The 25627-nt window shown below is 50.1% G+C and overlaps 2 protein-coding genes across 4 annotated transcripts; one reads left to right on the top strand and one right to left on the bottom strand.

The window, feature by feature from the left end:
• Positions 1 to 24: 24 nt before the first annotated feature.
• Positions 25 to 14616, bottom strand: TDRKH (tudor and KH domain containing). 3 transcript variants are annotated; one of them, XM_088460996.1, is made up of 14 exons: positions 14460 to 14616; positions 13935 to 14053; positions 13575 to 13675; positions 13084 to 13276; positions 11709 to 11851; positions 11405 to 11603; positions 11086 to 11249; positions 9072 to 9241; positions 8781 to 8845; positions 8535 to 8686; positions 4624 to 4728; positions 4465 to 4540; positions 1565 to 2011; positions 25 to 166 (listed from the first exon to the last, which is right to left on the bottom strand). In XM_088460996.1, exons 2-14 carry the CDS (start codon positions 14044 to 14046, stop codon positions 111 to 113), a joined length of 1983 nt encoding a protein of 660 aa, XP_088317122.1. In that variant the 5' UTR covers positions 14047 to 14053; positions 14460 to 14616; the 3' UTR covers positions 25 to 110. The 3 variants fall into 3 exon arrangements, with proteins under 3 accessions (XP_088317122.1, XP_088317121.1, XP_088317123.1); XM_088460995.1 differs by having other exon boundaries at positions 11357 to 11603; positions 14460 to 14615; XM_088460997.1 differs by lacking the exon at positions 1565 to 2011 and having other exon boundaries at positions 11357 to 11603; positions 14460 to 14612.
• SLC39A1 (solute carrier family 39 member 1) lies at positions 14578 to 20143 on the top strand. Its single transcript, XM_088460998.1, has 4 exons — positions 14578 to 14693; positions 16641 to 16825; positions 17560 to 17690; positions 17846 to 20143. The coding sequence occupies exons 2-4, from the start codon at positions 16651 to 16653 to the stop codon at positions 18479 to 18481; spliced, it is 942 nt and encodes a 313-aa protein (XP_088317124.1). The 5' UTR covers positions 14578 to 14693; positions 16641 to 16650; the 3' UTR covers positions 18482 to 20143.
• Positions 20144 to 25627: the final 5484 nt, after the last annotated feature.

Here is a 25627-nt window from a genome sequence, read left to right as displayed (position 1 = left end):
AAATCGCATGCAACCAGAGTGATGTTAAATTAACAGAAACATTTATTAACAGAAATATATACAACTGGTACATGGAGAACTGGGCAACGCAGACCAAGTGCGGCCGATGGTTACTGGTCATCTTCCACCACAATGACATCATCGCTGGCAGAACTCAGGGACACCTCTGTAGAGAGACGGCACAGTAATTACACAACAGCACCAGGCTCCTGCTGTGATACCTATTTCACGCGTTCATAGAGGCAAGATCCAAAGTCAGTGAGAATTACAGAACCATTACATGGGAAACACATCACAACTAGCCTCACTCTCTGCCTGTGTCCAATCTATTTGCTCCCTCATACACAGCAAGAGTCCCTCCCCCCCCCATACACAGCAAGAGTCCCTCCCCCCCCATACACAGCAAGAGTCATCCCCCCCCATACACAGCAAGAGTCCCCCCCTCCCCCCCATACACAGCAAGAGTCCCTACCCCCCCCATACACGGCAAGAGTCCCTACCCCCCCCCATACACGGCAAGAGTCCGAGCCCCTCCCCCCATACACAGCAAGTGTCCCCCCATACACAGCAAGAGCCCCCCCCATACACAGCAAGAGTCCCCCCCCCATACACAGCAAGAGTCCCCCCCCCATACACAGCAAGAGTCCCTCCCCTCCCCCCCCATACACAGCAAGAGTGCCCCCCTCCCCCCATACACAGCAAGTGTGCCCCCCTCCCCCCATACACAGCAAGAGTGCCCCCCTCCCCCCATACACAGCAAGTGTCCCCCCCATACACAGCAAGAGCAGCCCCCCCATACGCAGAAAGAGCCGTCCCCCCCATACGCAGAAAGAGCCGTCCCCCTCCCCCCATACACTGCAAGAGTCCCCCCCTCCCCCCATACACAGCAAGAGCCCCCCCCCTCCCCCCCATACACTGCAAGAGCGTCCCCCCCCCATACACAGCAAGAGCCCCCCCTCCCCCCCCATACACTGCAAGAGCGTCCCCCCCCATACACTGCAAGAGCCCTCCCTCCCCCCCCATACACTGCAAGAGCATCCCCCCCATACACTGCAAGAGTCACCCCCCCCTCCCCCCCCATACACTGCAACTCTCCTGTCGTCATCCCCCCCATACACTGCAAGAGTCTCCTGTGTCCCCCATCCCTATAGAGAACAAGCATTATCCTCGCACCAAGTACAGCAAGGCTGGAAAATGAAATATTTAGGATTATTATGTCACACAAAGGCGGGATCATCAGCGTTTGTATAGAACTGCTCATCAGTCCGCAACATTTATTTACATTAACGGCTAGGAAGTTTATCAGGCAGTACCGGCAGTGTTCTAGCTGATCCCAACTCAGTCCTATTCTCTCCGGGGCTCAGACACAGTAACAGGTCATAAAACATTGGCCATATTTCCCATCAGCCCCTATTAGTGACTCAGCAACAGAACTGTACAGCAATGAGGCCCTTTGTTGCACCTTCCGTTCTCCAGAGAGGACACCAAAGACTCAGGACCCTCACGCGAGTGCTCCCTCCACCCGTTTTTAGGGAAAAAGTGTGACAACAGTAAAACCTCATACCCGGGTTCCTCAGCGTATCCTTGGCCACCGTCTGGGCGTGACCCGCCTCTCCCTCGCTGTCGGAGCTTATGGTAATGACCTCCCCGGAGGAGCTGGTCAGCAACGAGCTGGTGGACACCTCATCCGTCATGTAATAGAAGCAGCCACGTGGGGAGTAGACACTGCTGTCCTCACAGGATGAGGACACAAAGCTCTGCTCCTCAGAGGCTGTGCAGGTGGAGGAGGAGCCGCAGCTGCTGGTGTTCTGGGCAGAGGAGTCACCGGACGAGGACGAGGAGGAGGTGATGGTGGAGTGGCCACTGCTACTTAGCTGGATTTTGGCCATGCTCTGCTCCAAGCTCTCTCCCTCCCCCACCGACTCCAGACAGGACAGCGGGGTGGAGACACTGGCGAGTTGGTGCTCTGGACTGGGGTCTACATCTGCTCGCAGTATCTCAATAGACTCACCTGGCGGCAGGTATGCGAGTGTTAGTCAGCATGGAGGTCACAAAATATGTGGAACCCACCATCTCCAGGTGCCTCAGAACAAAACCTGCCACCCACCAAGCTGTGCCAATACAGAGCAATATAATGTGTGATCACCCGAAACCTATAGCTCTTATCTGTGGAACCACGGTGAGGTTTAGTCTAAAACGTCATACAAGAAAAACGAAATAAGTTTGGGTCACTGAAAACCATCCTGCGATATGGTGCCGGCTGTGATACAGGAACGTACAGGAGATGTGTGACCATCAATCTTCCTCTGGTGCCAGTAACCATGGCCAGCAGTACGCCTGGTAAACGCAGCACGCACCGGAGGCACCCTGCCAGCATACGCCAAACACACAGCACGCACCGGAGGCACCCTGCCAGCATACTACACACAGTACACATCTGAGGCACTCCCCCACTCCACGCCAAAAATAGGTAATATACAGTGTGGTTCCTCTTGGTGCGGTGCCCCTCCTAACCTGGGTGTTCTATACCACCCGCTCCGCCTCCATTCCCTCCCGGATGTTATATACACAGGGGGACTCCTCCTCCATTTCCTCCCGGATGTTATACACAGTGGGACTCCGCCTCCTCCATTTCCTCCCGGATGTTATACACAGTGGGACTCCGCCTCCTCCATTCCCTCCCCGATGTTATATACACAGTGGGACTCCTCCTCCATTCCCTCCCGGATGTTATACACACAGTGGGACTCCTCCTCCATTCCCTCCCGGATGTTATACACACAGTGGGACTCCTCCTCCATTCCCTCCCAGATGTTATACACACATTGGGACTCCTCCTCCATTCCCTCCCAGATGTTATACACACAGTTGGACTCCTCCATTCCCTCATGGATGTTCTATACACAGGGGGACTCCTCCTCCATTCCCTCCCAGAAGTTATATACACAGGGGGACTCCTCCCTCCATTCTCTCCCGGATGTTATACACACAGGGGGACTCCTCCTCCATTCCCTCCCGGAAGTTATACACAGTGGGACTCCTCCATTCCCTCCCGGATGTTATACACAGTGGGACTCCTCCTCCATTCCCTCCCGGATGTTATACACACAGGGGGACTCCTCCTCCATTCCCTCCCGGATGTTATACACACAGGGGGACTCCTCCTCCATTCCCTCCCGGATGTTATACACACAGGGGGACTCCTCCTCCATTCTCTCCCGGATGTTATACACACAGGGGGACTCCTCCTCCATTCTCTCCCGGATGTTATACACACAGGGGGACTCCTCCTCCATTCTCTCCCGGATGTTATACACACAGGGGGACTCCTCCTCCATTCTCTCCCGGATGTTATACACACAGGGGGACTCCTCCTCCATTCCCTCCCGGAAGTTATACACAGTGGGACTCCTCCATTCCCTCCCGGATGTTATACACAGTGGGACTCCTCCTCCATTCCCTCCCGGATGTTATACACACAGGGGGACTCCTCCTCCATTCCCTCCCGGATGTTATACACACAGGGGGACTCCTCCTCCATTCCCTCCCGGATGTTATACACACAGGGGGACTCCTCCTCCATTCTCTCCCGGATGTTATACACACAGGGGGACTCCTCCTCCATTCTCTCCCGGATGTTATACACACAGGGGGACGACTCCTCCATTCTCTCCCGGATGTTATACACACAGGGGGGCTCCTCCTCCATTCTCTCCCGGATGTTATACACACAGGGGGACGACTCCTCCATTGCCTCCCGGATGTTATACACACAGTGGGACTCCTCCTCCATTCCCTCCCGGATATTATACACACAGTGGGACTCCTCCTCCATTCCCTCCCGGATGTTATACACACAGTGGGACTCCTCCTCCATTCCCTCCCGGATGTTATACACACAGTGGGACTCCGCCTCCTCCATTTCCTCCCGGATGTTATATACACAGTGGGACTCCTCCTCCATTCCCTCCCGGATGTTATATACACAGTGGGACTCCTCCTCCATTCCCTCCCGGATGTTATATACACAGTGGGACTCCTCCTGTAGCCGGTGGGTGTTGTATACGCTGCGGGGGCCATGTGCACTCACCAGGAAGAAGCCAGCCTACACTCACACTACACCCTCGTCTCACTCAGACAGGAAAGAGAAGGAGAAGTCACACTATATAACTTAGATTTGCGATGGCTGCCATGTTATACCCTTTGGGTGTGTCGGCGTGCAGTGTGAGGTCATCGATACAAGTGTGGGGGCAGGGAGGAGCAGCACAGCTTCAGTCAAGCTCCAAATGGGACTTCATGGCATATACACTGACCCCTGGCATGGGGGGGGCGTCTAATAACCCCAACACCGGCCTAGCCTTAAATACAGCCCCCCATAGCACTAATGTGGCCCAAACTTATTCTCACATCACCAGTGCACAATACAGGGGGGTCAGTAAGGGCATAGGATATGACGCCACTTACCGGAAACATTTCGCTTATCCTGCCGGCTGGCAAAGCTGCACGCCTCTGGCTCCAGGGACAGGTTGGCAACTTCCTCCTACAGCGACGGTGAACATGAAGGGTCATATCTGCCAACGCCTGGCCGTATGGTCTCTGAGCACATCAGCTTCGGTTACTCACCATGAGACGAGACACCAGGGACTCCTCTTCATCCTCTCGCTGGGGACTCACCCTGCTCGGTACCGCAAAGCCTCGGCGGATCAGCTCCTCACCGATGTCCAGCATCTGTTATGTGGAGGCGAGAGCGATGGTAAGCAACAGTGATGTTACTGTCCCCTCAGAAGGCTGCCACCCAGAGGCTAGGGGGGGAACTGCTGGTGTTTAAAAACCACACATCATGGACAATGGATGCGTGAAACTATAAAACATTAATTTGGCTGAACCCGGGTAATTCCCTGGTGGGCCTCACTGTTGGTTACACCCCTTTATGTGAAGGGGCGGGGCTTAATGGACCACGAAAGGGAGGGGTTACACTGCTGGATTAACAACAATGGAGCACGAGCACCACTGCTCCAGACCCCTGCCATTTCAGCTCCTGGACGTACAAAGCTCCGCCCTCTTGCAGGTAGCCAAAGCTCCGCCCACTCGCAGGTATCCAAAGCTCCGCCCACTCGCAGGTATCCAAAGCTGCTGCCATTTACCCCCCACAGTCCGCCATCAGCAAATGAGACTGCAGTGGGCACTAAAACTATGACGAATGTAGAGCCGCAGAGGCTGATCTGCCTACAGGAGTATGGAGCAGAGGAATAGCACATGTATCCCCTCAGGTCAGTGTAATATTATATGGTGCTGCTCTGGGGCAGTGTGTATGTTTTATTATATGTATATGTATGTTTGTGTATATACTGGTGCGAGTGTTAGAGATAACGGCCGCGCTAGACAGCAGCCCCATAGTGCTTCTAGTAAAATTATGCAAATTCGGGCACGGATGGGCCGCGAGATGCCATTGTCAACGTTTTAACGCGTGGCATCCAGTTCTGCTGTATTTGTTATTAGTACAATACACATCTATTTGGAACATATGCTGAGAAATATTGATTTGTATTATAATCGTTTTAATAGGGATACGTTCAGTATGCCAACAACAGAGATGCCAGCGGTCAGAATCCTGGCACCAGCATCCCAGGGGTAAGTAGCGGGATTAGGGTGCGGGGAGGGCAAAGTTAGGTTTAGGCACTAGATTGGGAGGTTTAGGGGTTAGGCACTGTGGAAGGAGGGTAAGGGAGAGGGGAAGGTTAGGGTTAGGCACTAGGTGGGGAGGTTAGGGGTTAGGCACTGTGGAAGGAGGGTAAGGGAGAGGTTAGGTTTAGGCACTAAGGGGGAGGTTAGGTTTAGGCACTAAGGGGGGAGGTTACAGTTAGGCACTGTGGAAGGAGGGTAAGGGAGAGGGGAAGGTTAGGGTTAGGCACTAGGTGGGGAGGTTAGGGTTAGGCACTGTGGAAGGAGGGTAAGGGAGAGGGGAAGGTTAGGGTTAGGCACTAGGTGTGGAGGTTAGGGACTGTGGAAGGAGGGTAAGGGAGAGGGGAAGGTTAGGTTTAGGCACTAGGTGGGGAGGTTAGGGTTAGGCACTGTGGAAGGAGGGGAAGGGAGAGGGGAAGGTTAGGGTTAGGCACTAGGTGGGGAGGTTAGGGTTAGGCACTGTGGAAGGAGGGTAAGGGAGAGGGGAAGGTTAGGGTTAGGTACTAGGTGGGGAGGTTAGGGTTAGGCACTGTGGAAGGAGGGTAAGGGAGAGGGGAAGGTTAGGTTTAGTCACTAAGGTGGAGGTTAGGGTTAGGCTCTGTGGAAGGAAGGTAAGGGAGAGTGGAAGGTTAGGTTTAGGCACTAAGGGGGGAGGTTAGGGTTAAGCACTGTGGAAGGAAGGTAAGGGAGAGGGGGAGGTTAGGTTTAGGCACTAAGGGGGAGGTTAGGGTTAAGCACTGTGGAAGGAGGGTAAGGGAGAGGGGGAGAGTTAGGATACCGCCTAACAGGTGTCTGTATCCTAACCTTGTCAGGATGCCGACATTGGGATCTCGAGCGTCGGCATTTCGTACCCATTCCTTTCATTACTGACACTATATATTTTTACTTCAAATTGCTTTACTTTATTCAAATACATATCTTACCCCCTACATAAGCACTGAGAATATTTAGGAACATATTTATCAGTTATTGGGTTGTAGACCTGATACGTTTCAGTTATCACTGCTATATGTAGTAATAAGATATTTACCGCCTGAATGTATAAAAAACACACAGACAGGGTCTCTGAAAGGAGCCGATCCCTGCAATGTAATAGCATTAGCGCTCACCTCACTACTATATTGGGACCCCCGGCACACTACTGCGCAGCGAGGAATCCTCTCCCAGTAAAGGTTACAGCGGCTAATGCCATCTCCAGATGGTGACGGCTGCCGGGACCAAACTCTGGAATGGTAACCTGTCAGTGTTACCTATGGGGGCTGTGGCTTCTGCCTGAGATATCTTCTGCTGTCCCTACTTTTTACATACGACTGATATTTGCAGGCATTCTACGAAAGCAGGTGTTTTCAGGGGATATGCCACAATTATTTGATTAATAGGCCCCTTAACCACTTAATTTAGGGTTTTGTTTCCCCACAAAACCGTTTACAAGTGGTCAGGTTTTTCTATTATTTAATGAAGTTTAAAATTTATTTTTAATATATTTAAATATTTTATTTAAAATATACATCTAGGAGGTGGTTTGCAACCCACCCCCCCCCCCCCGTCCATAGGCCCCCATTCCAAAATAACTTCCCGCCCCCTATTGGCAATAGACCCACACAGTGGACATAAATCCTAATACCCCCATAACAACAAAAAAATACAAACATCTGTTTTCTAAACCAACCCTCCCCCCTGTAATAAGCCTCTTTCTTTGCCCCCTTCCTCCACCTACCAGTGTTGCATAAAATTGTATTTTTTTATATTTTTTTTAAACCAAAAATGTATTTGGTTTAAATCAGATTTTTATTAAAATTTTTAATTTTTTTAAAACGTTAACTAAAAAAAAAAAACACCCTATTTAAATCAAATAAATCTGTTTGAATTTTTTTTTTTTTTTAAATCCAAATTGTATTCAACCCTGCCTGTGACCAGTATTATGGTGTTTTTTATTTTTTTTATTTTACCCCCCCTCCCTCTTCCAGCATCATCTCTCTATATTACCCCTCCCCCACTTATGCATACACCCCTCTCACAAAGCGCAGCAGTGTGTATGTCAGGAGGGACAGATGATCGGTCGCCCCTGCTTGTAAGGTAACTACGGTGGAGCGATTCCGGAAGTTATGTCGATGGTCACAGACTGCCGCATCACTTCTGGTGGTCCGAGGAGTCAGAGCCGGGGAAAGCAAGGGGGGCAGCGTCGCATATGATGCAGCCTTGCCAGCTGAAGCACTGCTGGCTGCGGTCTCATCATATGCAACGTCGCCAGTTAAGGTGTTAATATATGTACTGTGATTTCAGCTCAGTGTCCTGAAACCATTTGACTGACGCCTGCTTTGTCTGTGGGCTGCAGCATCATATTATGTTCTATGTCAGTGTCCAAGGGTTGGTATAACCATAGTATAAGACTACAAGGGGCATATTTACCACAATCCACATCTCAGATTGTGTGTAACTGAATCTGCCCCTATACATTAAAGTAGTAGCAGGTAGGCGCTAGCTATGCCCCCCATGGCACAAGCCACACCCACACAGCACTAGCCACACCCCCTGTGCTGACCACACCCACACAGGTCATGCTCCCACAGCACTAACCACAGCCCACGGCACAAGCCACACCCCACGGCACAAGCCACACCCCACGGCACAAGCCACACCCCACGGCACAAGCCACACCCCACGGCACAAGCCACACCCCACGGCACAAGCCACACCCCACGGCACAAGCCACACCCCACGGCACAAGCCACACCCCACGGCACAAGCCACACCCCACGGCACAAGCCACACCCCCTGTGCTGGCCACACTCACACAGCACTGGTCATGCTCCCACAGCGATATATAGGGACGGGGGGCTTCTCGGACTCACCGGCTCAGTGGACGGGTCATACAGTCTGATCTGGAAGAAGCGGGAAATTCCAGGAGAGGGGAAACTAGAGATCTTGGCCTGCAGAGGATTCCACTGAGCGCAGTGCGACAAACCATCAAAGGAGCTCAGCGCTTTTTCCGACCATTTTCCACCTGTTGGGGGAAAAAGTTAATGTGTATTTCGGAAGCTTCAATGCGACGGCCATGCACCAAACGCCAGCCCTGTTTTCCCGATCGTGTGACGCACCTGCGGGGGATATACCGGAGAGGCTGCATTCCACCGCCTGGAACGGCAGGGACAGGAAATCACTCCTGGGGAGAGACATGTACACGCAAGATAACAGAGGTAGCATGTATGTACACGTGTATGCATTCCCGTCCCCCTCCCCCCACATTCCTGGATGATCCGCACCCCAAAGTGCACTACATGTACAAGTTACAATGCGTGTAATGTGCAGCCGACCAGATCCATGTATATAGACACGGCAGCCGGTGCGGCTCAGGCCTACATGTCCAACAAGATCTGATTTCTACTCACCTGAGAGGGAAGAGTCTCTCTCGTGGGGTGTCCCAATTATCCCCATAGTCCACGTAGTATAGATCCACGTTGCCATTCTCCAGAAAGCCCAACATCTCCGCCCTGTACCAGTTCTGGTCTTGGAACTGGGCAGCCACAATGTCACCCACCTGGATCTCCGTCATCTGTCCCTGGCAAAATATGCAGAGAGTGCCCTTTACTGAGTCATCTCTACAGACCCTCACAGACAGCCGAGGAAGCTCCACTCAACCCTCTACTCCCCCTCCTCACCTTCTCAGACCACCAATGAGCTCCCCACCAGCCCCTCTACTCACCCTCCTCACCTTCTCAGACCACCAATGAGCTCCCCACCAGCCCCTCTACTCCCCCTCACCTTCTCAGACCACCAATGAGCTCACCACCACCCTTCTCCATAACCACCCCTCTACTCACCCTCCTCAGACCACCAATGAGCTCCCCACCACCTTTCTCCATAACCACCACTCTACTCCCCCTCCTCACCTTCTCAGACCACCAATGAGCTCCCCACCACCCTTCTCCATAACCACCCCTCTACTCCCCCTCCTCACCTTCTACACCCCGAAGGAGCTCACTCCACAGTTCTCTGTAACCACCCCCTCTCCTGTCCCTCCTCACCTTCTAAGGCCAGCAAGGAGCTCCCCACCACCCTTCTCCATAACCACCCCTCTACTCCCCCTCTTCACCTTCTCAGACCCCAAAAGAGCTCACCTCCACAGTTCTCTGTAACCCCCCCTTCTCCTGTCTGTCCTCACCTTCTCAGGGCAGCAAGGAGCTCACCACCACCCTTCTCTGTAACCACCTCTACTCCCACTCCTCAGACCCGCAAGGAGCTCCCCTCCACAGTTCTCAATAACCACCCCAGCTAATGTCCCTTCTCAGACCCCCAAGGAGATCCCCCTCCACACTTCTCTGTAATCAGCCCCTCTCCTGTCCCTCATTTTCTCAGGCCCTTAAGGAGCTCATGTCCACTCTCCTCCATAATCACCCCCGTCCCTCCTCATCTTCTCAGACTACCAAGGAACCTCCACCCTTCTCATTACCCACCCTGAGCTTCCCTGCACTCTTCTCTTAAACCACCTTTTATTCTACCCCTCCTCACCTCCATAGACTTATTACCGTCCTGCTCTGGAGGCCTGACATCCCAGGCCATGTACAAAGTTACTAAAATAGTGATTAGTTGGGGTATGATCCAGTCACACAGTAATGTCGGCTTGGGGGCCGCTATAGAAAACGCATGTCATTTTGATTGAATGTAGGTGTGTGGGTAACTTGCTAGAACAGAGGAGAGGGGCAACTGGATAGAATAGAGGGGGGGGGTGGGGGGGGGGGTGTCTCCTCCGCATAGCACCCTAGGTCTCCTCATGAAGAAAGCGATTGAATAAATGTAATAGAATTGTGCGTACTGTGACATGATCACGTCAGAATCTCAGTGCAGAGAGGTTTATAGTGATTTAGCAGAAGAGTGACTTTGCAAAGCGGGGAAAGTGAAAGGAGTCCAACCCCCACCTCCTCTTCTGCCTCCAGGCCCAGGGGTGTGGGTGGTGGAGACCTTGGTGTGAAAGGGCTGCGGGTGAAGAAAACATGAAACAGAAACCTCAACCTTCTGGCAATAACAGAAACATGGGAGCCATGTTTCTGTTATTGCCAGAAGGTTGAGGTTGTTAGAGGAAGAGGGCATGCATGGATGTTACACATAGGGCACACTTACAGGCTTATGGGAGACAGGTGATTGGTTGGCTGGATTTCTATACTGTTGTGAATCTGAACGTGTATGGGATAACAAAGCAGATAGGAATACAGCTCATGAGCGTTAGTAAGAGGTGGGCACGGTGGGGTGTGATGTAGGGAGGCTGAATGATGTTATAGCCCCAGAGATGATGCCATGGATGGGCGGACAGTAGGAAAAGCAGTTACTATACCTCCGACTTTCTCACTGACACGCTTATGTCCCCGGATCGGCCCATACGTCCGCCGGGTGGGACCACACCCTTACCTGGGTCTGCCTCTGATAGTGGTCACTCATCTCCGTGGTCAGTTTGTCCAGCTGTGACGACCGAGAGCCCAGGATCTGTATCCAGAAGTGTTCCGGGTTCTCCGATGCCGACACGTAGACATCCACGTACTCGTCAGCTTGGAAGTTGAAATCGGGACTGGGAACTAAAGTATAAGAAGAGGCATTAACCGGTCAGTGACGGGTGCATGGCGTCCAAATACTGTACCCAGACATCAGGTCATTCTGGTCTGACAATATTATAGCTTCGTACCTTCAAATTTACTGATATTGTAAGTGCAGTCTGCAATGTGGTCTTTACCGAGTGTGCCGTCCCCTGCAGAGTCCTCAGTCTGGGGGCTACACGGAGACCTCGGACCGCTCTCTCCCACCTCATCTGGGGGCTGCTTATCTCTTCTCTTCACCGCGATGATCTCTTTCCTACTGGAGCGGAAGGTGGACGAATTAGAAGCTCCTTGCCGGACGGAGACTTCCTCCTCAGACACTTTCTGGATGAGGGTCTGTCGCCCGGGAGGGGCGGGGAGTTAGAGAGATAAAGGACAGGGGGATTACCATGGGGTAACACAGAGGCACTGCCCCAGCCACTCAGAACGAAACTCGTGCACCTTTGCTGCTTCCACCTGCTCCTGCGTCCCGGTCACCGTGATGCGCCTGGTCACCGCCTCCTCGCTGGTCACTGGTCTCCCTTCACACTGGATTTTGGCTCCAGAAGTTTTACCGATTTCCCGAATCCGTTCCCCGCCTTGTCCTGTGGAACAGACCCAGTCACCAGAATAGTGTGCTAGACGCCATACACCATCACAACCTATATTATAGGACTGGTCACACACTGGGATATATTACTTTTGTATGGTTTCGCTGGAGAGATCAAACTCTGTTGTAAAGACTTTAGAATTTAATCACAACCCGTGACATCATTTATACATTACTTTCACCTCTTCCACTGTGTATTCTGCCACTATACTTTCCAGTGTCAGGTGACTACTATGGCAACCAGTCACATGATGTGGCCAGCAGAGAGCTTTTGGAACGCCCCTTTGAGTTGTATGTACCCCCCAGCAGGTGCATAAGCAGACTCCTCCCTGCATCACACATATAAGCTCTGTGGCCCTGGCTGACAGATATGGTTACGCCCGGCCTAATTGCTGATCGTACAATCACACAGACGTCTGGGTCCATGCTCTCTCTCTTTGTACATCATATCCTTACATTTACCGACATCCAGACCTACTTTAACTTTCAAGATGAAACACAGTGCACCCAATTAACCAGCTACGTGAGAGGAAGGACCCTGCTCTGCCACAGCACAAGACAAATGTTTCCTGAGAAAACCTCTGGCAGTTCCCGGTCACACATTGGACACCGTAAAGATATTACTCCAACTCCAGCTGACGCTTTCTCCACTCTCCCAGATGACCTGCAAATTAGCACAATACCACACCCTAAACTAAAAACAAAGAAGTTTTGGGTTTTGCCGTGACCCCCAGGCCTGCGGCTGTTCCTCTGAGCAGTTGTAGTCCTGGAGGTGGCAGTGTGACATATCCTGAGCCCAGCTGTCATCTTCTCTGGCTGTAGTGCCAGCTTCCTCTATACACCAGCCTCACCAACTCCAAATGGACGACCACTGCTCCAGAGAAGGAGGGTTTAACTCAGGCATGTAAGCCGCTAGGGAGCAGGACGATACTCCCTTTCACTCATCCCTATGCTAAGCGTCTGACAGCCATACTTATCTACACTCCAGAGAGCTTTTGAAAAGGAGATAATGAATTGCAGGAGGACTGCTGAGGAAGGTACAGAACTTGTTATTTTAAGAAAATAAATAAATGGTTTGCGGGGTGGTGGCAGTATACAATGGCCTTAAAAATACCCTCTTAGTCCAAGTAACTTGAATCCTCTGTATGGTGCAATCACATTGCCTCAGAAGCTGCCAACACACCTATTACCCAGCTCCTCCCTGTACAGGAAGTCAGAGCGTCCTACCTATAACGCGACCCATGGACTTGGCTGGCAGGTGCAGCTCCACCTGGAGGATGGTATTGTCTTTTAGGATTCCATACACCAGCTGCTGGGCCTGGTGGACCCGTGTCGGACTGCCTTTGATAGTCAGCTCCTGGTCTCCGTTCACACTGGGCACTGTGCTTACCTCGATGTGCCCGTCTGTCTGTGATCCAAGCTGTGGGCAGAGAAAGGACAGGAGGAGTTACCTACATCCATACACCCAAGTATCTGCCCTACATCCATAATGCTTATTGCCTTGTATCTTATTGGTTTGTTGAGTTAGACAGGGTCACAAAGACGCACAGAGGGGGCACGGAACCCTTAAAGCAGGGGAGACAGAGGGCAAAGATTTCGTTAGCTAGAAATAAAACCTGCATATAGAGACGATAGAACAGACACCGCAGGGGACGTCATGGAACCATTCTCAGGTACAGGGGCCAACTTATTACCTACAAGGGGCGAAAGCTCCTCACCAGCTTCTGGACGGCCCCGTCTTGGCCCATGAACAGCTTCACAGCGTGTTGGGGGATCCTCATCCGCAGCTCACAGCGGTCCTGTTCCGAGTCACTCAGCGCTGCGTGATAGGAGACAGTCACGCGTGTTCCATCATACAGGCACATACAGCTGTGTAGCGCTGATCAGGCAGCACTTCATACAGACATTTAAACAGACCTAAAGATCTCAAATAAGTTGTTAAATATATTGCAATCAATAAAATAAATGCACACAACTGTATAATACATGCACAGCACAATCTGTACCCACAGCCAATAAGGAACGATACAGCATGGTGTACCACAGGCCCCCCACAGTATACCGGGGAACTTACTCACCTCTCCCATCACGGTACTTGGTATAGCAGATATACAGGACTGCAACACCCGCAGACACCCCAATAGTAACTGCTACCTTCTGGCTGGTGCTGAGACTGGTCCAACTGTCCATGGCGGTCCTACAGGAGGAGACAGAGTATAGGGGAGTACCTCACCCCAACACAGGCCACCAGCAATGGGGGTCATCGGACATAGAGGGTGAGGATAGGTAGTGGGGTAATGGGGTGTCATGGTGACAGGATAGGTATTGGGATGAGAGGGGGTGTCATAACTATTAGTGAGGGGGTCTCAGGGTAAGTATTGGGGTTAGGTGACATAAGTATTGGGGTGAGGAGGTCTCAGTGGAACAATATCGGTATTGGGGTGAGGGGGAGTCAGGATAAGTATTAGGGTGAGGGGACCTCAGGCTAACACTATCGGTAATGGAGTGATGATATCAGGGGGACCCCCCCAGGTATTGGCAATGCGGGGACGGGTCCCGGTCCCGGTCCCGGTCCCTCCCCCTCCCCCGGGTATACCGCTCACCTTCTCTCAGGACACAGTCTCCGCGATGCTCAGACCGGCGCCGCTCTCTGCCGGTATTTATCACCTCCGCGCCGCAGGCGGGGCCGCCCAGCTCAGGTGGTCTCTGCACCTAGAAGCCGGGGTCGCGCTTACTTCCGGGTGTACTAAGATGGCGACATTCAGAGCATGCGCAGTGTGTGATGGGACCTGAAGCAAAGGGTCTGAGCTGCTGCTAACTCTCGCCAGGACTGGAAGGTAAATGTGTATATACATCTGTATATAGCGGTACAGGCATCACTCCCTTCCACCCTAACACACACTGCCTCACTGCACCCCCTCCCCAACACACACTGCCTCACTGCACCCCCTCCCCAACACACACTGCCTCACTGCACCCCCTCGCCAACACACACTGCCTCACTGCACCCCCACAACACACACTGCCTCACTGCACCCCCTCCCCAACACACACTGCCTCACTGCACCCCCTCGCCAACACACACTGCCTCACTGCACCCCCTCGCCAACACACACTGCCTCACTGCACCCCCTCCCCAACACACACTGCCTCACTGCACCCCCTCCCCAACACACACTGCCTCACTGCACCCCCTCCCCAACACACACTGCCTCACTGCACCCCCTCGCCAACACACACTGCCTCACTGCACCCCCTCCCCAACACACACTGCCTCACTGCACCCCCTCGCCAACACACACTACATCACTGCACCCCCACAACACACACTGCCTCACTGCACCCCCACAACACACACTGCCTCACTGCACCCCCTCCCCAACACACACTGCCTCACTGCACCCCCTCCCCAACACACACTGCCTCACTGCACCCCCTCCCCAACACACACTGCCTCACTGCACCCCCTCGCCAACACACACTGCCTCACTGCACCCCCTCGCCAACACACACTGCCTCACTGCACCCCCTCGCCAACACACACTGCCTCACTGCACCCCCTCGCCAACACACACTGCCTCACTGCACCCCCTCGCCAACACACACTGCCTCACTGCACCCCCTCCCCAACACACACTGCCTCACTGCACCCTTCCCTAACACACACTGCCTCACTGCACCCCCTCCCCAACACACACTGCCTCACTGCACCCCCTCCCCAACACACACTGCCTCACTGCACCCCCTCCCCAACACATACTGCCTCACTGCACCCCCTCCCCAACACACACTGCCTCACTGCACCCCCTCCCCAACACACACTGCCTCACTGCACCCCCTCCCCAACACACACTGCCTCACTGCACCCCTTCCCCAACACACACTGCCTCACTGCACCCCTTCCCCAACACACACTGCCTCACGGCACCCTTCCCCAACACACACTGCCTCACTGCACCCCCTCCCCAACACACACTGCCTCACTGCACCCCCTCCCCAACACACACTGCCTCACTGCACCCCCTCCCCAACACATATTGCCTCACTGCACCCCCTCCCCAACACATACTGCCTCACTGAACCCCCTCCCCAACACATACTGCCTCACTGCACCCCCTCCACAACACACACTGCCTCACTGCACCCCCTCCCCAACACACACTGCCTCACTGCACCCCCTCCCCAACACACACTGCCTCACTGCACCCCCTCCCCAACACATACTGCCTCACTGCACCCCCTCCCCAACACACACTGCCTCACTGCACCCTAACACACACTTGTCTTGTTCTGGATGTAATAACACGTGTTCCTCTAATTGTCCTTGTATTTAATTCTCACGGTCTGTTATTCTGTGTGCATATTATGCTGGGCATTGTAGTGCCCCACGCAGGCCGTGATATAGGTGAATGCCTTTTGATAGATTTGGAAGAATTGAGTAAGGTGTAAGAGGGAGGAATGGGGTAGGTGAAACATGTCCTTTATTTAGTCTTTGTGGACCTATGACGTTATGAAGCACATTCTCCTCTTCGTGTCGCCATTTGCACATCGTGGCGCCTCACATACCCAGCGCCATCTGGTTACAACAGAGTCGTCATTCGCTTTCATGCTGTTCAATTTAAACCACTGATGTTGGGTATGTAATGCGGAAAGTGAGGATGACATCAGTAACATACCAGTTAGATACGTTAGCGTGTACCTAGCTAAATAATACGTATAGGATAATGGTTATACATGCAAATGAGTCTTGCGATAATGTATGATACAATGGCTTTGCTGTACAGGACAGTGAGTATGGAGGAGGACCCAGCTAGGCTGGCCTGGAGCCCGTTCCTAAAGGCTGCACCCCTCACAGTGGCTGGCCTGGAGGTGAAGTTGGGGTCCCTGGTTACTTTGCTTCTTCTCACCCTCATCAGCGGCTTCACCCCCCTCTTCCTTCTGAGACGCCAAGTGAGCACAGACATCTTGGGTAAGATACTGCCTGATAAATGCCCGCTCCATGCAGTCGCATGTTATCATGTATTTCGGGCTGGCACCAACCCTCTAGCTGCAGGGAATAAGCACTAGAGGTATCTGATGATACAGGGAAATACGTTACACTGGGTACACACTATAAGATTTTGCCCAACGTTGCTAATGACTAGACCGATTCAGACCGTCCAAACCGATGCCAAAAACAGCCTATGAACACCGTACGCTATGAACACCGTACGCTATGTACACCGTTCGTGCTACCCAATCATCGTTTAGTTCCAAACAATCCTTTTCGATTCCAATTCGTCTTGTCTCTGTAGGGGAATGCCAATTAGTTAGCAGACATACCAAAATGACTGGCATGGCGTTTGTAGCACACGCTATATTGGGAGCCAAATCTGTTGGGTTTTGTTTTTTGTTTTTATATATTTTTTTTATTAAAAATAATTGTACACAATTATTGGCCCTATCTGACAGATATAGGCATATTGGGCCGAGAATCGCATAGTGTGTACCCAGCTTTATTCAACATGTATGTCGCCACCTGCAGTCTTTTATAAGGCACTGCACCCCACCTATGTTGTAGGCAGATTATAATGGTTTTGTCTTAACTTCTGAATGATAGAGATGTGTGTAAGCTCTTTAACCGTCTTTAGAAGCCTGAACCTTAGAATACTTGGCCATTGTTTGGTAACAGGAGAACATTTCTGTGCCCCGTTGTCCTGGCAGGTACCCGTCGCAGGACGTTGAGTTTGATCAGCTGCTTCTCTGGTGGGGTGTTCCTGGCCACATGTCTCTTGGATCTGATGCCCGATTACTTCTCCAGTATTAATGATGCCCTGAAGAAGCTAAATATAACGGTGAGTGTGCTGGGCACGTATATCAGAGCACTATCGTATGGTGCAAGACGATACCTAGGCACCATGCTCTGCCCTTGTAGGCGGCGCTGTGTCCCCTACACTGGGCGCAATTCTACCATAACCAAAATATTTTCCTCTTATCTCTCTCCCCTTAGCTCCTGTTCCCGCTGCAGGAGTTCATCCTGGCCATGGGCTTCTTCCTAGTCCTGGTCCTGGAGCAGTTTGTGCTGAGCTACAAGGACCAGTCGTCCTGGTCAGAAGAAAGACACTCGCTCCTGGACCCGGGGGCCTGGAACCCGCACTCCGGTCAGCCTCACGTGCATGTGGATGTGAATGCCCACTCGGCCGTCCGGGCAGTGGTCCTGGTCCTGTCTCTGTCCTTACATTCCGTCTTGGAGGGCCTTGCCGTGGGGCTCCTGCAAGACAGCGGGAAGGTCCTGGAGACCTGCTTGGCTCTTCTCCTTCACCAGTGCGTCATCTCCTTCAGCTTGACCTTGAAGCTGGGGCAAGGCCGGCTGCATGCTCAGGCCATCCTATGCTGCCTCTTGTTCTTCTCCATCATGACTCCTCTGGGTATTGGACTGGGGATCATCCTAACGCAGACGGCAGATCCCATGCAGCGCTTGACCTGCAGTGTCCTGGAGGGCATCGCCACCGGCACCTTCTTATACGTCACATTCCTAGAGATCCTGCCCCATGACCTAAGCTCGGGTCAGCAGAGGATCCTCAGAGTGATGGCGATGCTGTTTGGCTTCTCCGTCATCACAGCCGTACTGTTCATCAAAATCTAAGGGGTCGTCTGGAATCCATGCAGGACCCTCCGGTCTCACCCGCTTCTGGCTTCACTCCACCAGGAATGACAGGAGAAAAATGTTACACCCCTGTTTCATAGTCCAAGAAAGAAAGTGAACACACAAGGTCCTGGAGATCCCTCGCTCCCCCGAATTATTATCATATTTTTTTTTTTTTTATAAAATGAAGCTTTGTTGACTGAAGATGTCAGTAAGGATAGTGCCATTGTCAGTAAGGATAATGCCTTTGTCAGTAAGGATAATGCCTTTGTCAGTCAGGATAGTGCCATTGTCAGTCAGGATAGAGCCATTGTCAGTCAGGATAGAGCCATTGTCAGTCAGGATAGTGCCATTGTCAGTCAGGATAGTGCCTTTGTCAGTAAGGATAGTACCATTGTCAGTCAGGATAGTGCCATTGTCAGTCAGGATAGTGCCATTGTCAGTCAGGATAGTTCCATTGTCAGTCAGGACAGTTCCATTGTCAGTCAGGACAGTTCCATTGTCAGTCAGCACAGTGCCATTGTCAGTCAGGACAGTGCCATTGTCAGTCAGGACAGTGCCATTGTCAGTCAGGACAGTGCCATTGTCAGTCAGGACAGTGCCATTGTCGGTAAGGACAGTGCCATTGTCGGTAAGGACAGTGCCATTGTCAGTAAGGATAGTGCCATTGTCAGTAAGGATAGTACCATCTTTACATTTTGCGCGCTAGTCCTACGGACTAGCTGCGGTCGCAGAAAAGCACCACTCAGTATACTAGAGGCGGCGAGCTGCGACTAACTGCACAGGAATTTGTTATGAACACGTACAAAGCGGCAGATGAAGAACAACGGTACTTGGTGTAAGAAAAAGCCGTCACGTTACGCACGCAGCTCATCTAATTGTCCCCAAACTTAAATTGTCCCATGGGTGAAGAAGAAGTTGCTTTATATCAGTGTTTCTGAAACTCGGTCATCATGGTACCCGAACAGTGCAGGGTTTCAAGGTAGATCTATTATGTTAGTCAATGAACACACCTATGCTCCAGCTAGATGATCTGGAAAACATGCACTGTTATGCTGGGTGCACTAATTATTGGGCTGAGCAGCCGATTATTGCCCGATCAGCCTGATAAGTGGCTAGTGCATATGCAGGAGCGCTAGAATGTTTGAAACCGATAAATGGCTTCAAACGCTCCTGTAACGGTCAGATCGGGGGAACGAGATCGCGTTTGCTACACACGCAATCTCATTCCCGACCTCTCGATCCCGTGTAAAAGATGCAGCAAAAAATTGCTCCGTTGGATTGGAGCGTTTATCGGATAGGCGACACCCGTCATTCACAAGTTTACCCGGCTTGAGGGTTCCATGAGGACCGGATTTAAGAGACTCCGGTTTATATTATTTATTCTTCTATATTCGCCAATTAGTATTTGTTTAATTGGCAGATTCTAGATTAGCGTTTCCCATCTCCAGCCCTCACAGTGCCCTAACAGTGCATGTTTTCCAGGCCTCCTCACAGGGTCACTAGAGAAACAATTAGCACCACCTGTGGATCCCTTGCAATGCGCTCCAGTACGGATGATGGAAAACATGCCCTGTTCGGGTTACCACGGACTGGAGTTGGGAAGCGCTGATCTGGAGAGTAGCATACAGTGGTGAAAAACAGGGGTAGGCAACATGCATCACATCAGCTGCTGTGGAACTACACACCCCAGCATGCCCTGCCTCAGGTTTAGCATGCCCCAGCAGCAAAACTAGCAGGGCATGCTGGGATGTGTAGTTCCACAGCAGCTGATGCGATGCATGTTGCCTACCCCTAGTGTAGATTACAATGTTCTTGGAATATGGAACATGAGGCTTCTGTAGGCGATCTGCGGCCTTTATATAGTTGTATTACCAGCAGATTGTTTTATACATAAATATCTATTTTACTATGTATTTTGTAGTGACTGTCTACCTGACACCTTATTTTCTGAATAAATATAAATTCACTTTATACTGTGTGTGTGTGGTGACTGTATATCAGGGGGAATATTAGAAGGTTACACTATATCCTGTGTGTGTGGTGACTGTATATCAGGGGGAATATTAGGAGGTTACACTATATCCTGTGTGTGTGGTGACTGTATATCAGGGGGAGTATTAGGAGGTTACACTATATCCTGTGTGTGTGGTGACTGTATATCAGGGGGAATATTAGGAGGTTACACTATATCCTGTGTGTGTGGTGACTGTATATCAGGGGGAATATTAGGAGGTTACACTATATCCTGTGTGTGTGGTGACTGTATATCAGGGGGAATATTAGGAGGTTACTCTATATCCTGTGTGTGTGGTGACTGTATATCAGGGGGAATATTAGGAGGTTACACTATATCCTGTGTGTGTGGTGACTGTATATCAGGGGGAATATTAGGAGGTTACACTATATCCTGTGTGTGTGGTGACTGTATATCAGGGGGAATATTAGGAGGTTACACTATATCCTGTGTGTGTGGTGACTGTATATCAGGGGGAATATTAGAAGGTTACACTATATCCTGTGTGTGTGGTGACTGTATATCAGGGGGAATATTAGGAGGTTACACTATATCCTGTGTGTGTGGTGACTGTATATCAGGGGGAGTATTAGGAGGTTACACTATATCCTGTGTGTGTGGTGACTGTATATCAGGGGGAATATTAGGAGGTTACACTATATCCTGTGTGTGTGGTGACTGTATAGCAGGGGGAATATTAGGAGGTTACTCTATATCCTGTGTGTGTGGTGACTGTATATCAGGGGGAATATTAGGAGGTTACACTATATCCTGTGTGTGTGGGAGGGTGACTGTATATCAGGGGGAATATTAGGAGGTTACACTATATCCTGTGTGTGTGGTGACTGTATATCAGGGGGAATATTAGGAGGTTACTCTATATCCTGTGTGGGAGGGTGACTGTATATCAGGGGGAATATTAGGAGGTTACACTATATCCTGTGTGTGTGTGGTGACTGTATATCAGGGGGAATATTAGGAGGTTACACTATATCCTGTGTGTGTGGTGACTGTATATCAGGGGGAATATTAGGAGGTTACACTATATCCTGTGTGTGTGGTGACTGTATATCAGGGGGAATATTAGGAGGTTACACTATATCCTGTGTGTGTGGTGACTGTATATCAGGGGGAATATTAGGAGGTTACACTATATCCTGTGTGTGTGGTGACTGTATATCAGGGGGAATATTAGGAGGTTACACTATATCCTGTGTGTGTGGTGACTGTATATCAGGGGGAGTATTAGGAGGTTACACTATATCCTGTGTGTGTGGTGACTGTATAGCAGGGGGAATATTAGGAGGTTACACTATATCCTGTGTGTGTGGGAGGGTGACTGTATATCAGGGGGAATATTAGGAGGTTACACTATATCCTGTGTGTGTGGTGACTGTATATCAGGGGGAATATTAGGAGGTTACACTATATCCTGTGTGTGTGGTGACTGTATATCAGGGGGAATATTAGGAGGTTACTCTATATCCTGTGTGGGAGGGTGACTGTATATCAGGGGGAATATTAGGAGGTTACACTATATCCTGTGTGTGTGGTGACTGTATATCAGGGGGAATATTAGGAGGTTACACTATATCCTGTGTGTGTGGTGACTGTATAGCAGGGGGAATATTAGGAGGTTACACTATATCCTGTGTGTGTGGTGACTGTATAGCAGGGGGAATATTAGGAGGTTACACTATATCCTGTGTGTGTGGTGACTGTATATCAGGGGGAATATTAGGAGGTTACACTATATCCTGTGTGTGTGGTGACTGTATATCAGGGGGAATATTAGGAGGTTACACTATATCCTGTGTGTGTGGTGATTGTATATCAGGGGGAATATTAGGAGGTTACACTATATCCTGTGTGTGTGGTGACTGTATATCAGGGGGAATATTAGGAGGTTACACTATATCCTGTGTGTGTGGTGACTGTATATCAGGGGGAGTATTAGGAGGTTACACTATATCCTGTGTGTGTGGTGACTGTATAGCAGGGGGAATATTAGGAGGTTACACTATATCCTGTGTGTGTGGTGACTGTATATCAGGGGGAGTATTAGGAGGTTACACTATATCCTGTGTGTGTGGTGACTGTATAGCAGGGGGAATATTAGGAGGTTACACTATATCCTGTGTGTGTGGTGACTGTATATCAGGGGGAATATTAGGAGGTTACACTATATACTGTGTGTGTGGTGACTGTATAGCAGGGGGAATATTAGGAGGTTACACTATATCCTGTGTGTGTGGTGATTGTATATCAGGGGGAATATTAGGAGGTTACACTATATCCTGTGTGTGTGGTGACTGTATATCAGGGGGAATATTAGGAGGTTACACTATATCCTGTGTGTGTGGTGACTGTATATCAGGGGGAATATTAGGAGGTTACACTATATACTGTGTGTGTGGTGACTGTATATCAGGGGGAATATTAGGAGGTTACACTATATCCTGTGTGTGTGGTGACTGTATATCAGGGGGAATATTAGGAGGTTACACTATATCCTGTGTGTGTGGTGACTGTATATCAGGGGGAATATTAGAAGGTTACACTATATCCTGTGTGTGTGGTGACTGTATATCAGGGGGAATATTAGGAGGTTACTCTATATCCTGTGTGGGAGGGTGACTGTATATCAGGGGGAATATTAGGAGGTTACACTATATCCTGTGTGTGTGGTGACTGTATATCAGGGGGAATATTAGGAGGTTACACTATATCCTGTGTGTGTGGTGACTGTATATCAGGGGGAGTATTAGGCGGTTACACTATATCCTGTGTGTGTGGTGACTGTATAGCAGGGGGAATATTAGGAGGTTACACTATATCCTGTGTGTGTGGTGACTGTATATCAGGGGGAATATTAGGAGGTTACACTATATCCTGTGTGTGTGGTGACTGTATAGCAGGGGGAATATTAGGAGGTTACACTATATCCTGTGTGTGTGGTGACTGTATATCAGGGGGAATATTAGGAGGTTACACTATATCCTGTGTGTGTGGTGACTGTATATCAGGGGGAGTATTAGGAGGTTACACTATATCCTGTGTGTGGGTGGTGACTGTATAGCAGGGGGAATATTAGGAGGTTACACTATATCCTGTGTGTGTGGTGATTGTATATCAGGGGGAATATTAGGAGGTTACACTATATCCTGTGTGTGTGGTGATTGTATATCAGGGGGAATATTAGGAGGTTACACTATATCCTGTGTGTGTGGTGATTGTATATCAGGGGGAATATTAGGAGGTTACACTATATCCTGTGTGTGTGGTGACTGTATATCAGGGGGAGTATTAGGAGGTTACACTATATCCTGTGTGTGTGGTGACTGTATATCAGGGGGAATATTAGGAGGTTACACTATATCCTGTGTGTGTGGTGACTGTATATCAGGGGGAATATTAGGAGGTTACACTATATCCTGTGTGTGTGGTGACTGTATATCAGGGGGAATATTAGGAGGTTACACTATATCCTGTGTGTGTGGTGACTGTATAGCAGGGGGAATATTAGGAGGTTACACTATATCCTGTGTGTGGGTGGTGACTGTATATCAGGGGGAATATTAGGAGGTTACACTATATACTGTGTGTGTGGTGATTGTATATCAGGGGGAATATTAGGAGGTTACACTATATCCTGTGTGTGGGTGGTGACTGTATATCAGGGGGAATATTAGGAGGTTACACTATATCCTGTGTGTGTGGTGACTGTATATCAGGGGGAATATTAGGAGGTTACACTATATCCTGTGTGTGTGGTGACTGTATATCAGGGGGAATATTAGGAGGTTACACTATATCCTGTGTGTGTGGTGACTGTATATCAGGGGGAATATTAGAAGGTTACACTATATCCTGTGTGTGTGGTGACTGTATATCAGGGGGAATATTAGGAGGTTACTCTATATCCTGTGTGTGTGGTGACTGTATATCAGGGGGAATATTAGGAGGTTACACTATATCCTGTGTGTGTGGTGACTGTATATCAGGGGGAATATTAGGAGGTTACACTATATCCTGTGTGTGTGGTGACTGTATATCAGGGGGAGTATTAGGAGGTTACACTATATCCTGTGTGTGTGGTGACTGTATATCAGGGGGAATATTAGGAGGTTACACTATATCCTGTGTGTGTGGTGACTGTATATCAGGGGGAATATTAGGAGGTTACACTATATCCTGTGTGTGTGGTGACTGTATATCAGGGGGAGTATTAGGAGGTTACACTATATCCTGTGTGTGTGGTGACTGTATATCAGGGGGAATATTAGGCGGTTACACTATATCCTGTGTGTGTGGTGACTGTATAGCAGGGGGAATATTAGGAGGTTACACTATATCCTGTGTGTGTGGTGACTGTATATCAGGGGGAATATTAGAAGGTTACACTATATCCTGTGTGTGTGGTGACTGTATATCAGGGGGAATATTAGGAGGTTACACTATATCCTGTGTGTGTGGTGACTGTATATCAGGGGGAATATTAGGAGGTTACACTATATCCTGTGTGTGTGGTGACTGTATATCAGGGGGAATATTAGGAGGTTACACTATATCCTGTGTGTGTGGTGACTGTATATCAGGGGGAATATTAGGAGGTTACACTATATCCTGTGTGTGTGTGGTGACTGTATATCAGGGGGAATATTAGGAGGTTACACTATATCCTGTGTGTGTGGTGACTGTATATCAGGGGGAATATTAGGAGGTTACACTATATCCTGTGTGTGTGTGGTGACTGTATATCAGGGGGAATATTAGGAGGTTACACTATATCCTGTGTGTGTGGTGACTGTATATCAGGGGGAATATTAGGAGGTTACACTATATCCTGTGTGTGTGGTGACTGTATATCAGGGGGAGTATTAGGCGGTTACACTATATCCTGTGTGTGTGGTGACTGTATATCAGGGGGAATATTAGGAGGTTACACTATATCCTGTGTGTGTGGTGACTGTATATCAGGGGGAATATTAGGAGGTTACACTATATCCTGTGTGTGTGGTGACTGTATATCAGGGGGAATATTAGGAGGTTACACTATATCCTGTGTGTGTGGTGACTGTATATCAGGGGGAATATTAGGAGGTTACACTATATCCTGTGTGTGTGGT

The sequence above is a fragment of the Taudactylus pleione genome, unplaced genomic scaffold (assembly GCF_031769625.1).
Source record: "Taudactylus pleione unplaced genomic scaffold, aTauple2 ptg000997l, whole genome shotgun sequence".
NCBI lineage: Eukaryota > Metazoa > Chordata > Amphibia > Anura > Myobatrachidae > Taudactylus > Taudactylus pleione.
The sequence above is the reverse complement of the archived record's forward strand: the minus strand, read 5'-3'. Positions and strand labels throughout refer to the sequence as shown.

Excerpts from the sequence above, each read along its gene's own strand:
- TDRKH (XM_088460995.1), bottom strand. The coding sequence starts at position 14,046 with ATGGACAGTTGGACCAGTCTCAGCACCAGCCAGAAGGTAGCAGTTACT. Across the intron at positions 9,242-11,085 it reads ACTATCAGAGGCAGACCCAG|GGACAGATGACGGAGATCCA; the intron begins GTAAGGGTGTGG and ends ATATTTTGCCAG. Across the intron at positions 4,729-8,534 it reads ATGACCCGTCCACTGAGCCG|ATGCTGGACATCGGTGAGGA; the intron begins GTGAGTCCGAGA and ends TCCACATAACAG.
- SLC39A1 (XM_088460998.1), top strand. The coding sequence starts at position 16,651 with ATGGAGGAGGACCCAGCTAGGCTGGCCTGGAGCCCGTTCCTAAAGGCT. Across the intron at positions 16,826-17,559 it reads AGTGAGCACAGACATCTTGG|GTACCCGTCGCAGGACGTTG; the intron begins GTAAGATACTGC and ends TTGTCCTGGCAG. Across the intron at positions 17,691-17,845 it reads TGAAGAAGCTAAATATAACG|CTCCTGTTCCCGCTGCAGGA; the intron begins GTGAGTGTGCTG and ends CTCTCCCCTTAG.